This window comes from Alligator sinensis, unplaced genomic scaffold, assembly GCF_000455745.1.
Source record: "Alligator sinensis unplaced genomic scaffold, ASM45574v1 scaffold1494_1, whole genome shotgun sequence".
NCBI lineage: Eukaryota > Metazoa > Chordata > Crocodylia > Alligatoridae > Alligator > Alligator sinensis.
The window spans coordinates 373,804-387,459 of record NW_005842724.1 but is presented as its reverse complement, the minus strand read 5'-3'; the positions used below and the strand labels follow the sequence as shown (position 1 = coordinate 387,459).

The 13,656-nt window shown below is 41.4% G+C and overlaps 1 protein-coding gene across 6 annotated transcripts in view; it reads right to left on the bottom strand.

Moving 5' to 3' along the window:
• Nucleotides 1-9,281: 9,281 nt before the first annotated feature.
• ADGB (androglobin) overlaps nt 9,282-13,656 on the bottom strand; it is a 286,810-nt gene continuing 282,435 nt past the window's right edge. For 5 of the 6 annotated variants that reach the window (XM_006034315.3, XM_025216304.1, XM_025216303.1 and 2 more), the window contains 2 exons: nt 12,214-12,397; nt 9,282-10,370 (listed from right to left, as the gene is read on the bottom strand). In XM_006034315.3, the coding sequence (XP_006034377.2) occupies nt 10,179-10,370; nt 12,214-12,397 (376 nt within the window). In that variant the 3' untranslated portion in view covers nt 9,282-10,178. Of the gene's footprint in view, nt 10,371-12,213; nt 12,398-13,656 lie in introns of those variants that run through there. The other variant, XM_025216305.1, reaches the window with a different exon arrangement.

The window sequence follows — 13,656 nt, the reverse complement described above, 5'->3', positions numbered from 1 at the left end:
AGTGGCATTTTCTGTACCAATGTAACATTAGTTTATTATCTTTGAGATGCTTCTAGGACTGTTATCCTTCAGAAACTGCATTGCCTAGGTCTTCTCATCACTGGTCCAGAGAAGCAGTTTCAAATGGATGAGAGAGAAAACTTGCAATACACATTTAACAAATTATCTTTAGTCTAACATTTGGGCCCATACCCCAGTGTATGAAGGTTGCATTTTTTTTGAACTGGGAGTACACCTGTGATGTTAAACATGTAGGGTGCATCTACACATGAATTTAAGCTGTCTTAAATTTAATATGCATTAAACGAATGCAGATTAAGTAGGTTTTGGCAGGTGTCTACATGTGGTGGGACTTGTGACTAACTTTAGTCCTGGACCACTTCAGCCCTGCCATGTGCCCTGGTGGCCACCAGAGGGCAGTCCAGCCTCCAGACACATGGCTGCCAGCACTTGGCAGCCATACTGAAGCCAGAGCCAGCTGCCAGCATTTGACAGCCATCTTGGAAACACGCCCCTGCCCTCTGATCCCTGGTTAGTCCCTTCCCTGCCCAGGAGCTGTGTGCCCAGCACAGGGGCAGCATGAGGCAGCTCCCTCCTTGTCTACCATGCCTCCCTGCACCAGGGTCTGCCCCTGCTAGCAATGCCCAGCACCCTGCTGCTCCAGCCCGGCCCCTGCCAGTGACGACCAGCGCTCCATGCTCCTGCTGGCCATGGTGCTGGCCCCAGCAGGCACTCCGCCACTCAGGCCCCAGGAGAGTGGTGCACTTGCCATTGGGGGCCAGGGCACTGGCTGTGGGAGGCCCTACCTGGCCCCCTCCTCCTGCACTCTCCACTCCAGCTCACCTGCCCTGCTGCCTACACCCCCGCTATCCCCTGCCCACCCCCAGCACTGCTCTCAGGACATGTACATGCTTGAAACAAAAAAAAAACTTCATTACCCTCACAACTTCCACACCCATCCCTCTCCCTACCTCAACAAACAGTGCCCATCCAGCACCCTCGCCACCAACCGACAATAAAAAACCCACTTACAACTGACAAACTATATAGAGAGCAGTCCAGGCATGGGGGAGGAGAGGCGGCCAGCCAGGAGTCCTGGGACTGGGCTCCAACCGGCCCCCTTGTAGCTGGGCAATCCCAGGACTAAATTTTCTGCGTTAATGTGGAGTAACACATTTACACGTGCGTTAATCTACATTAACTAATTCTTCTTAAATTTGATACTTAGTTTGGGCAGGTATCAAATTTAGGTTCATGTAGTCTAAAATGGCCATTTTTAAGCCCTCTGGTGTAGACATGCACCCCTACTGTGGCTTATATTGGGTTAATCCACATTAAATGACCATGTGTAGACACGCCCATAAGGTCAAAATTAGCATCTCCTTCTCTATCCCCTCTTGTCCTGGGATCTGTTGGGAGGGGACCAGCTTCAGCCTTGGCTGGTAGTTCTACATGTGTCCAGGCTTCAAGGATACTTAGAATTAGGACATAGGGTATCATTTCCCTAAGCCTCACCTATGTTATTTATGTTTCGGGCCACACACTACAAACCTCAAGTGAATTTTTCTTTACTCAAAAATGGGCCCATCTACATATGCAATTATAGTGCCTGAATAAACTGCGGAGCGTATTGCTCCAGAGTTAATTGCTCCTGAGCATGCCATTCGAATGGGTTCCTGGGAACAATTAACTCCAGAGCAATACGTTTTGTAGTTTATTCAGACACAGCACATGGAGTTGGGATGGAGCAGCTCTGGCTGGCAGGGGACCCAGGGGTCAGCCTGCCAGCCTGGGGCTGCTCCCCACAACTCAGTGTGCTTCAGAGGGGCTCACTGGGGCATGAGGGAGATTCAGTGAGGGGCCAGCTGGCAGACAGCCCCCGTACTGAAGCATCCTTGAGCCCCAGCCAGCCAGGCAGCACTGTGCACTGCTGTGGAATTTTTTTCTCCACAGCAGTATAGTACTTGTGCCTAGTACTTGTATTTAGTAATACTTTGATAGTATTTACAAGTACTATCCTGCTGCAAGATATATTAGTTTACTCCAGCCTAATAGCGGGGCATGTGTAGACATTGAAGTGTTTACTATACAACTAATTAGTCAACTGTGCAGAAAATGTCTCAGGTAGACATGCTCACCTTCAAATATTCTATGCTATAAACAATAATTAACCTTCATAAAACCCCTGATAGGTATGTGGCTACTCAACACCTGGAATCTGAGGTTGGAGGCGGCTAGTATTTGCACACATTGATGCTTAAATTCGCTATTAAAATTCAAAGAATCATAGAGAAGTAGGGCTGGAAGGGACCTCCAGAGGTCATCGAGTCAAGCCCTTCTACTTCTTCTACTTCCTGGATGAGTGCTCTAACCACTAGGATATTGGGCAAGGGATGGGTACTGCTGCAACCACCCACCTACCTGCAGAAGTAGGACTAGGCATAGTGAAAATTGAATGGCAGAGCCTAATGCTCAGCTGAGTCAGGCGCCTATGCACTTTAGGGGCATTTTTACACATGTAAGTGCTGCAGCACTGGGTGCTTTGAAAAGTGCCCGGCACTGCAACATCTACAGTTGTATAAGCAGCAAAATGTGTGCTAGTGCTGAGAAAATGGCAGTGGTGAGCTTTTGAAGTAAAACACTTCGGAGGTGTTAGTTCAAAACCACCGGCATTTTCTATGTGCCGGCACACATTTCACCACTTATACAACTGAACATGGTGCAGCGCAGTGCAATTAATTGAGTCTGCTCGCAAGTAGAAACAAAAAAGTATGTGTATAAGTGCCCCAGTTGCCCTTCTCTAGTTATGTTACTGCTATTGGGCAAAAAGGTGTGCAGTAGCAGTAGCCTTCATGACCATCATTTCTGAGCTGAATTTAATGCTGTTGATAAAATAAGGTGTGCACGGGGCAAGTCTTCTGAATCTAGTGTGGAAAGTAGGCAGTAAGCTGATCAAGCTGCCTGGACATTCCTAGATGCCCGAGTATAGGCACCTAGAGAACACTGCTTTCCAAAAAAGGAAGCATCACCCAAGTTAAGTTTTGTAGTTCTCAGACCAGTACCAAACTATCATTCTTCGGAACTTAAATTCTGCTTCTCATATCTCATTTTAAGCACCTCTGAGAGCAAACAGAGCTCTAAAGCCACACAGGAAACTCATGCCAATGTTGGAAATGAACTTCATTCTCCTGAGTCATAGATGAACATGCTAACTATGGCACAATTTGCCTTCTCCATCTGAATTCAGCAAAACACTACAAATATACTTAATGTTAAACATACGTTTATGTCCCATTAAAGGCAGTGATCCTCAGTTCTGCACAGATCACAGCGCTTTCCTTTTTCTTATTTTAAGAGATCATGGACATGTTATTTTGAATGTGCCTTTGTTTCCTGCTCTTTCATCTCTCTTAGTACCATGTGGATTTTCTTTTCTTCTTCCCCAGATTTCTTTTTTCTTCCTGGCTTTATCTTCTTTTGAGGTGGACATTTCCCCTCTGCTGGTGTTATACGGATCTTGTTTTTCTGAAAACAACAAGAATTTTTAATCACAGGCAAATCAGATGAATTAGAAAATTTGGGGAAATAAAGTAGGGCTTATCGAGGAAGTGGGTGCACAGGAAACATTTAGAATTAATACCTTTTCAGAATTCTAAAGGAAAGAGTTGTCTTTCCTTTTGCTATCAAGCTTACAGCTTAGTTATGCAGAAGCTGTTCCCCTAGGTGTTCTGCCAGACAAAATATGTAGACAGGTCTCTTTTCTTTTGGAAAAGAAATGTGGTAATACTGTGTGTTTGCATAAATGCTGTATCCTTCCAGTCTAGTCCTTGCATTAAAATGAGATTTCACATAGCTGGAGACTGGCTGGTCTAGACTACTTTGCACATATCTGGGATGAGCAGATTGGCACTTCAGGACTGAGCCTCATTTCACTACACACAGCTTGGCTCAGAACTTCAACAAGACATCCTGGTACTGACTTGTCAAATTTTCACTCATTACGCAAATCCCAGCTAAATTAAAGCAAAGCAGATGGGATAAGGCATTTTCAGATTAATGAAGCTATTTGCCTCTTTAAAAAACATAATTAAAGAAAATCTAAATTATTTTTTGCATATAAGATAATTTTGAAATGCATTTTAATTATAAGAAACTTTTCTAGCTCATGACTACTGATCAACAGGAATGGAAAAGGGAGTAAACCATCCACACTAGTAACTAAACTTTTTCAGAACATACCAATAGGCAATTATTTTTATGAGCGATTGCCTCATCACATGGGTGAACCCATGAGCAGTTGGAGAGTTATTTCTTCTCTAGTTTTCTGCATTGCTTTGCAGAAGCAGCAAGTCTGCAGCAAACTTTACTGGTTTCCCTGAAATGAAAAAGGAGAACAACCAAGCACAGCAGAGCCAAAAATATATCATGGATTTACTAATGAGCACATTCTGGTTCTAAAGTTACGGCTGGTTTTCATTCTCATTTCTGTTAATTAATCAAGGCACAGTTCTTTGCTGAAATAGTTGTTGGAGATAATTTCAGCAATTATGTCGGAATTCTTGGAAACCCAATCTTTAAGGTGAAAATGCTCCTCCATGTGGCTTATCTTCTACTGCAGAGCTTTCCAAAACTTTAGCAGAATGCTAATTTTTTTCTCTTATATCACTTGCTATATCTAATGTAACACAGAAAAAAAATTAGATGTTAGTATTTTAGTGTAGCAAACAACACTACACAGGTGGAGGAGAAAAGGTTGTCCTCTTGAGGGTCCCTGGTTATCCTGGGCTAAATAAAGATATAGTTCATCAGCTAATGTTCTTGTAAAGTACCTGCAACACAGCCTTATGCTCTGATTTTGTCAGATCTCTGAGGCAGCAGAGCTGATCTGGAGGAAGAATAAATTCAGACTGTGGCATGCCACTGATTCTTGGATCTGTTCTCTTATGTCAGACAGCACAACCTGCAGGTACTACCACAATTCCAGGAAACCTGCCCATGGGGTTATGGGGATATGGATTGGATGGTGCCAGGCTCAGCCTGTAGGCTGGAAATAGAGGCTGTGGTGGAAGCACAGTTAAAAAAACAAAGCTAACCACAATATTGAACTAGCTCTCATTTCTCCAGGGATTGGGAGAGTACAGCTATTCCCACCATCCATCACTTTTGAAGGCTGGACCCTTCTACTAGCCAATATGTTGAGATGCAATCACCTGCTTTTTCAGGGGAAGGTGAATAAAGTTGCAGGGAAAGGTAAATAAATCAAGCCACAAGTCAACTGAACTTCAAAATTTATAGGCTAACACAATGAGCTAAGTGGTTCTTTATGTGTGACCTGTTCTTACCACAAAAAATTGGAGGGGTGGAGAAATAAAGCTAAATGCAAACTTTTGCAGCAGATTTGTTTGTCATGTAGCTGAGAGGCTATGCAAATATGCTCCTGTGTTTGATGCTGTCAGCTGCCCCATCTCGTTGACCTACTCACAGCTATTTCTGTGCTGCTCATCATCATCATCATCATCTCTTAAGCAGTTTCCCTTCGTATGTGCATATGAAAGGAAGCCATTCCTATTCTGCAAAGGATTTGAGCATGTAGTTCAGTCCTAATGGCTACAATGCTTAATTTCTTTATGGAACAGGAAGCAATTAAGCATGCACTTATGGAACAAACATCTTAAATTGTTACAAGGAACATCTAGGTAGGATAGAGCTTTCTAACTATGCAGGTAGTTGAACACTGGAACAGATTGACTAAAGTGGCAGTGGAATCTCCATCCTTGGAAGTTTTTTTTTTTTTTAGAGGTTAGACAAATACTTGGAAGAAATGGCTTAGACAGGGATGATCCTGCCTTAAGCAGGAGGCTGGACTAGATAATCTCTTGAGGTCTCTTCCAGGCCTACTTTTCTATGCTTTTATGCATTTTGTTGTATCTGATCCTAAGTGCCTGGTCTGGATGTTAAGCCTAATACAAATAGCAATGACAGTTGTGCAAATTTCATGGCTTTTCTTACTAGGAATCTTGAGAAAATGCTAAACTTAACACAATGTGGGCTATTTCTGTACTGAGAAATATATAGCCTGTAAAATAAGAGCAGACTGGTATTTCTTGTACAGGTCATTGGAAATATATTTCTTCAATAAAAGGGTAACAGCTTGAAAAAGAGCTCATACTGAGCAAGATTTAAATTCTGGATGCTGGAAACTTTCCTAAGTGTACAGTGCAAAAAGTGCATCATACTTCTGAAAATATATTATAGCCTCTTGTTATTCTTGTTTTGATTCTAGGTAGTAATTAGGTCAATTTAAATACATAGCATCATTTATATATGGATATCCTATGCATTGCAATGTGTCTGATACTTTACATCCACAAATCTGTGCAACAGACCCACTTTCGTATATATTTCAGCAGTGACCCCTTCTTCAGATTATTAAATATGTAGCCTAAAATGTAGTGCAATGCATGACAAGAAAAAGATTAGGTGGATTCTTTAAAACATGAAACAAGCACACAATAGGAACATCAGCATTCAGATGCTTTTGGAATATAGTTTCCTAGCATTCTGAGTAACTGGGGTACAAACTGTAAACCAAGTGTCTTTTCTGCAAGGCTTTGTCTATAGTAGACCATATATTATGTTTGTACAGAACATGTAAAACAAACTGTATTTACTTGAATCCAAGAAGTTCCCCCCACATTTAACATGGGAAAAGAAGCCCTTTGTTTTTGTTTTGAGTACAAGGTGGAGGTGGGGAGTCAGAGCTGCAGGAGCTGCCTGCCCCCCACCTCTGCCTGCCACCCCCACTACTGCCCTACATGCAGGCTCTGGCCCCTGACCTAGTCACGCAACACCATAACAGTAATTCTGCTTCTGCGTGGCCAGATGGGGGCCAGATCTTGCATGTATTCTGTGCTCAGGAGGGAATGGTGCCTGAGCTGCAGCTGGAGCCAGAGCCAGAGCTGACAGTAAGAGACTGCAGGGGGCAGGCAGGGGTGCAGAGGCTGCAGAGAGGGAGTGGGCAGAGGCTGTGGTGAGTAGGCAGGGAGTAGAGGCTGCAGAAAGGAGCAGAAGGATGAGGTAGAAGCTGTGGGAGCATGCAGGAGGAGGGGCTGCAAGCATCATTGGGGGGGGGTGGGCAGACTCCAAGGGGGGAAGGGTTAGAGGCCACCTGCTCTCCTGCTGTTGCTTTCTCTTCTGCAGCGGTGGAGGGGGAGAATATAAGATGACCCTCCAATAGTTAGATTCTGTGCATGGAAAATTATAACAAATTTACAAATCTTCCGTATATAGAACCTAATTATTGGAGGGGTGTCTTAAATTCAAGGTCATCTTGGATTGGAGTGAATACACTTTATTGTGCACCATACTCCTAACTATACTAAGTTGTATAGCATGTGTCATGAGTTACTCCATCACCTTGCTTACATAGCTAAAATGATAGATGACCCAATAGAGACACTTTACGAACTACATGGGAGAATCTTGTGCCACAACAACTTTTAATATGAGACACTATGAAAATTAGGATTATGCATATCTCAACAGAACTGGGTTTGATGGTGAAGTTCAGAGTACACTGTGACTACAAGTGAAACTCTGTAACTGTATTACATGCAGTGACTGATTGCCATCAAATGGATTAATATCATTCTTGACATTTATGTATCTGTTTTGATGGAGGGCTGGGGTTTTTTTTTGGAATTGGTTCGATTTTTACAACAGAATGTCACGCTAGCATTTACTGTGACATCAAGAATATAACTTCAGCCTCGTCTTCTCCTGAAGTCTCATCACTGAATCACAGAAGAAGAAAGGCTAACACGTGCCATTGCCATGGAAACGGTATTGGATATCATGGAGAATACAGCTGTATTCCAAAGTGCAGAGAACAAAGTGAGCTGGTACTGCAGAACACTGACACAGCTTTTCATTTGCAGCCTGCACAAATAAAGCATAGTGTACTACACTCCTGATTCTTCAATATAAGCTGCCAGTGCAAGATCAGAAATCTGTTTGAGCTTTCATATTTGAGTATATACACAAAATTAATTAGATCAAAGGTTTAGAGCAGTGGACAGGTAAGAACAGGCATTACAGAAGCTGTATGTAAGTTCACAAGATATGGTACAGAACAGAAAAGGAACATAACAGAACAAGTGGAGGGGGAGTCATGATGCTTAAGATGGGAAGGATGTTGGGGAGACCAGCAAATAGCAAGGGCAGTGGTCAGCAACCTTTTCGTGGTGGGAAACTGGAATGACCTGGCTCAGGTTGGAGGCATGCTGATGCTAGGCTACCACTTGCACTTTTCCCTGCTGCATAGGCATGGCACCGATGAAGCCTGCCACCACCTAACTCTGGGCCACTTAGCTGTGGCGCAGCCTCTGCAAAGCCCCCTGCCACCAAAATCCTACCAAAGTTCCCCAGGTCAATGGACCATATCTAATGGCTCCACAGGCAGCAGCTAGCTCACGGGCTATAGGTTGCTGACCCTAGCACAAGGGGATGGATGGGAATGCACCAGGAAGGGAAATGAAGGGATGAACAGAGAATATAACTGCAATCTGACCTCTTAGGATCATCTCTGACTAATTTTAATAGCCACTGCTCTAAGTTGCTCCCTGTTGGTTATCCAAATGGTGTGAGGCCTATTTAGTGAAAGCTGACTATAAAATGTATTTACAGTGAGCACTTTTAAGATGAGACTGATCCTACAATGCAGATAGTATATTTGGAGGAGGTGCAGGGGCGGAAACAGGATGCCAGTCACTCTCTGACTTTGACATTAAACAGAGGTACTCAAATCAATCGGTGAGAAGCTAATTATCATCAGAGGTAACCAAAACAGTGGGAGTCAGGTTTATTAATAAAGGAAGAATTGCTTATTCTGCAAGCACTCATAAAAACAGAAAGTGGAGTCCAATAGAGGACATCCCCTATGGCTGGCTGCTCTCACTATTATTTCAGTCACTTATTACAGCTATCTAGGTCTAACAGAACTTTCAAACATATAGCTTCTGGCTATAATTTGCTACCTATGGAGTGCACATGTGGTAACAATATATATGTGTACATGGGTGGTCTTCTACACCTATAAAAGCAGCTCTTCCAGCAAAGTTTTCAGCTCTCAGGGAGGAGGACACTGCACACATCTGGTGTTTCTACCTGTGATGAACAGCTTTAAACTCCAATCAAGGCTCCATAAGGGAAAACTTAGCAGCTCCTGTACTGTATGACCCGTAAGGGAAAACTTAGCAGCTCCTGTACTGTATGACCTGGGGACATGAATCACATGAATCAATGAAGCTACAATGGTAAAATAAGAAACAAGGACTGTAAATGAAGAGCAGAAACTGTATTATTGGAGAACATCACTCCTTAAATGAACGTTCAACTAAGCATGTGGCTTCTGAAAACTGTAATATGGGGGTCAATTTGGCCAGTGCACTGTAAGGTGTAAAAGTAGCTGGCCATGTAGTTAAAAAAAGAACACTGTTACAGTAAACAAATAGTTTGGGGGTGTCTAATGAGACATAGTAATAAAACAGGGTGATGGTGTTCAGTCAGTATACATAACAGAAATCATCATCAACTTCAGGAGCTCTTGGTATGCAACGTTCAGACTTAAAATCTAACAGAACAAATTAACTATTTTAACATACATAAGGCCAACAGAATAAACCCTGAAAAGGATCTGGCTCACTCTTGCAGCTGGAGATTTGGAAATATTTTTAATTGGAAATCAATATAGTTAAGCAATGTCTCTTGAATCTGTTTGTCCTACTAAGAACAATAGGCATTTTCTTTTGATTTAGTTCTTTCAGAGGCACTATTTTCCTCTCAGTTCATTCTTGGTACTTTTTTGAGCTGAAAAATGGAATGATAGTAATGGGATAAAAGTCCTGATACAATAGGAATATTTTAGTGCAACAATTTATTGCAGTAAAACACAGACTATATTGATAGTATTTATAATACCCAAACCATAAAATATGTCATATTAAAAAGATAAAACAATACTAGAAGGATTTGTAATAACACTTGAATGAGAGAGACAGCTTATTATATGGGTAATACATTTTGCCTTAGAAAAACGCTGAATACTTTTTTCATCATTAAAAATAGATCATCTTTCCTCAACAATGAAGAAGCCAATATGGCCAACACCTCAGGCAAAGTTACTTTTTTTTCCCTGCACTTTTTCCTTGCTTTTTTTTCTGTGCATCTGGGCTTTTCTTCTCTTGCTCTGTTCGAGGGGCTGTTTCTTCAGTAGCCAGGGCTTCTTGTTTTTTGAGCTCAGCCTCTAGTAACTTACTTCTGTATGCTTCCCGAGCACTGAGAACCCTGCCTCGTGCTTCATCTAAGGATTCCTATCCAAAAACAAATGAATGTTCATATGTACAATGGATTCACATACCCCTCTAAATATACCCACACTTCTGTTATTTTCCAAATTTATTATGGTTTTATAGGCATGAATAGAAGATCTCTCTTTTTGTCTGCTCTCCACTCATTCATTTCTCACAGTCCTTTCTTAGGGACAAAACTGATTGTTGGTCCCAGCTCCAGGACTGGTAGACACCCCAGTAGAGTCTGGAGTCCAGAACTGATAACCTGTAGGCCCCTGACTTTCAAACTGCTGGTGCAGGGGGGAGCCCAAGATCTTGATTACTTCTTATGTTCCAGCAAGTTGAAAGGGTATGATTTGAATTTGATTCCCAATCCCAAAATGTGTGCCTCCTGCAATGTGTGTGTGGCAGGGCAGGAGGCACAACAATTTTTGGGGCTGAGGATCAGATCCCATGGAGCCTTTAAATGAACACGTGCTAGGGGCCTGAGATATCTAAAAACTCTGTGAATAGCACACATGTTGGTAGAAACAGAATTCTGCTCTTAATGCTGGATGTAGGATCAGGCACTGGACTAGATGGGTTCCTGGTCCAATCCTATTTCTGTCACTGATATGCTCTATGATTTAACGTAGTCAGGATAAAAATTTCAAAAGTACTTTGCAGCACAAGTGGAGTTTTCAAACATGACTGAACAGCCTCAGTTGTAAGGAATTCTGATGAGAAAACTTTCCCCGCAACCACTCCATGTTCAGATACTGCATCTGTACACTGAGTCATTGTACTCGATCATCTCTGTAGAATCTCCAAGACCCATACAAAATGTTATATGAGCATGATTAGAGAGACCAAGATACTGAGAAGTAACTAAATGCATTTGAATTCTAAACAAGACATCAGAAAGGGGCCTGATTTTTAGGAAGTGCAGAGAAGATCTTTAAAGACCAGGCCACTTAGGGATGTCTTGAATTGGAAACCTAAATATTTAGACACACAAAATCCTTACTGATATTTGAAAATCTTGAAATGGATCAGGGAGTCAGACCTACAAGTTCCCCTTCACTTTTAACAGAGGGACCAGTGCCAGTCAGTCAGTGTGTCTGATTTATCTATTTATGCATTTGGGAGCTTTTATGAAAGAGAAATTTAAAATGACTGCAACAAATCAATTGCTCAGACATTTTCACTGGAGTTGGCTATCAAAAGTCCTGTTCTTACTGACTCCTAAAGATTTAGTCAATTTTGTATTTTTACCAGTTTCGTTTCTTAAATCAATTATATTCATCTTAGCTTTGACGTTTATCACTTATGCTGTCCCACCTGCTGAATGTATTATTTGTAGCTGGGTTCTATCCAAGTAAAATAATCCCAGTAGTGTGTTGGTTTGGCCTTATGCAGATTGCAGAAAATCTGCAGAATACCAATATTGTGTTCTTCAGCCTCTTTTCTGAAAATATGAGCAGTGATTGTCCTTTGTCACAAATATTCTAGTTTTTTTTATTATCAATACATATACTTACTTAAAATACTATATACTTCTTCAAAAATTGGGAGATGATTAATATTTATCTAAGCACTCACCTTTCTTTCACTTTGATTCATTTCCAAAGTGATTCATTTCACTTCATTTATTTCCAAAGTAATGCCATTTGAAAGTGATAGCTCAAAAGATACACCGAGTGTCATTCATACAATATGGTGTAACAATATTTTTCCAGAATCTTTAAGTTAAACCATAGACTAGTGAAATTCCAAGCTCATTAACTGCCTTTCTAATGAAGTCCTGACTATACAACTCAAAAGAATGGGGGGAGGGTATCTAGATTGGAAATCACAGTAAATATTACTGAAAATGTGAACTTACTTGTAGATGTTCATACATTTCAAGCATACGTTGTTTCAATAAAATGCGAGCTTTTTGGTCTTTTTCTCTCTGTTCCAGAACTTGTTTTCGAAGTTCCCTAAAATGATTGATTTCTTCTGCTTTACGCATTTCCTGCTGTTGAATGATAAACTCGTTTTTTAGCACAGGCTCAGGCATTGTTTTTCTGTAGGAAATACAAAGAATATTTGTCTCACTTCAGAGGCAGATCAGTATAGCTCTTAGGTGATTGAACACCTACATCCAATATATTTAACTTGTACATCCAAACACTATTATCCTGGCTAAGTATAATTAAGGAGGTGATTTTTGTTCTATGACCTTTTTAGAAATGACCATTGGGTGAGCGTCACAAAAGTAGGAAAATGTCTAGTTTTTTTTTAAGTTCAAACTTGGTAGTCCTCCAGGGAGAGTTAATTTGTCTTGATAAGTTTGAAAAAATATATTGAGCAACAAACACACTATACAGAACTGAAGACAGCACATAATCCTAGCAAAAAGAAAGCATTTGAGAAGACTGTGTGACATTTTCTGCTGTCTTCATTTAATTCATTTAATTATGCCAGTTTCCTCTTCAATTAAAGAGCATATTCAAGAAAGCATCCAGCATGTGTTTAAATCCTTTGGAAGTCAATTATGTTCTTAGATACTGTCCTGAATAGGAATGAACTTATACACTTGCTTCGCTGCTATCTTGTACTGAGGCCTTTGTGCAGTATATCAGATAAACAAATAACTAGACAGCACATTAAGACACTCCATAAAGCATTTGTTTATTACAGTGATAGATCTGGTTATTAAATTCATCATTAAACATACATGTTTGCTAAATATACTGCCTGAATGTTGTATTCCACAGACCTACTGCAAATTAACTAACCATGTTTATTCTTAATATTATGAAATACAGTGAAATATACTATCACCTCCCAAAATTCTTGCTTCTCGCACTGTGCGCTAATGAAATTCTTCTGTTGTTTGTTGAACTAAGAACAGTAATTGAAACAACATGTAGGAAGGAACAGATTTTGTAACAGAGAAAAGTCAGGGAGTTTATGGGGAAGGGCTAAATTTTGCCATCACATATACTAAGCATGGGATAACTACTAGGGCTATGTGAAGCTTTGGGAGTTGATTCAATTCAGAGGCGATTCGGCTGGATTTGCTGGCCGAATCTCCAAATCTGAATCAAATCAGAGGACTAATAAAAATGTCTGAATTGATCTGAAGCTCTCTGAACCTTCAGAAAACATTCGGAGAGCTTCGATGATTCGGGCAGTGCCCACGGACTGCACCAGGGAGCTGGAGCTGGACTTGGAGCTGGTAAGTAGGGGGTGGGGCAGGGGGCCATGGGGGACCCTCTGCCAGGCCCCATCCCCTGCCTGCTCCCCCAACCCCGCTGAGCATCCCCCGCCTGCTCCCCCA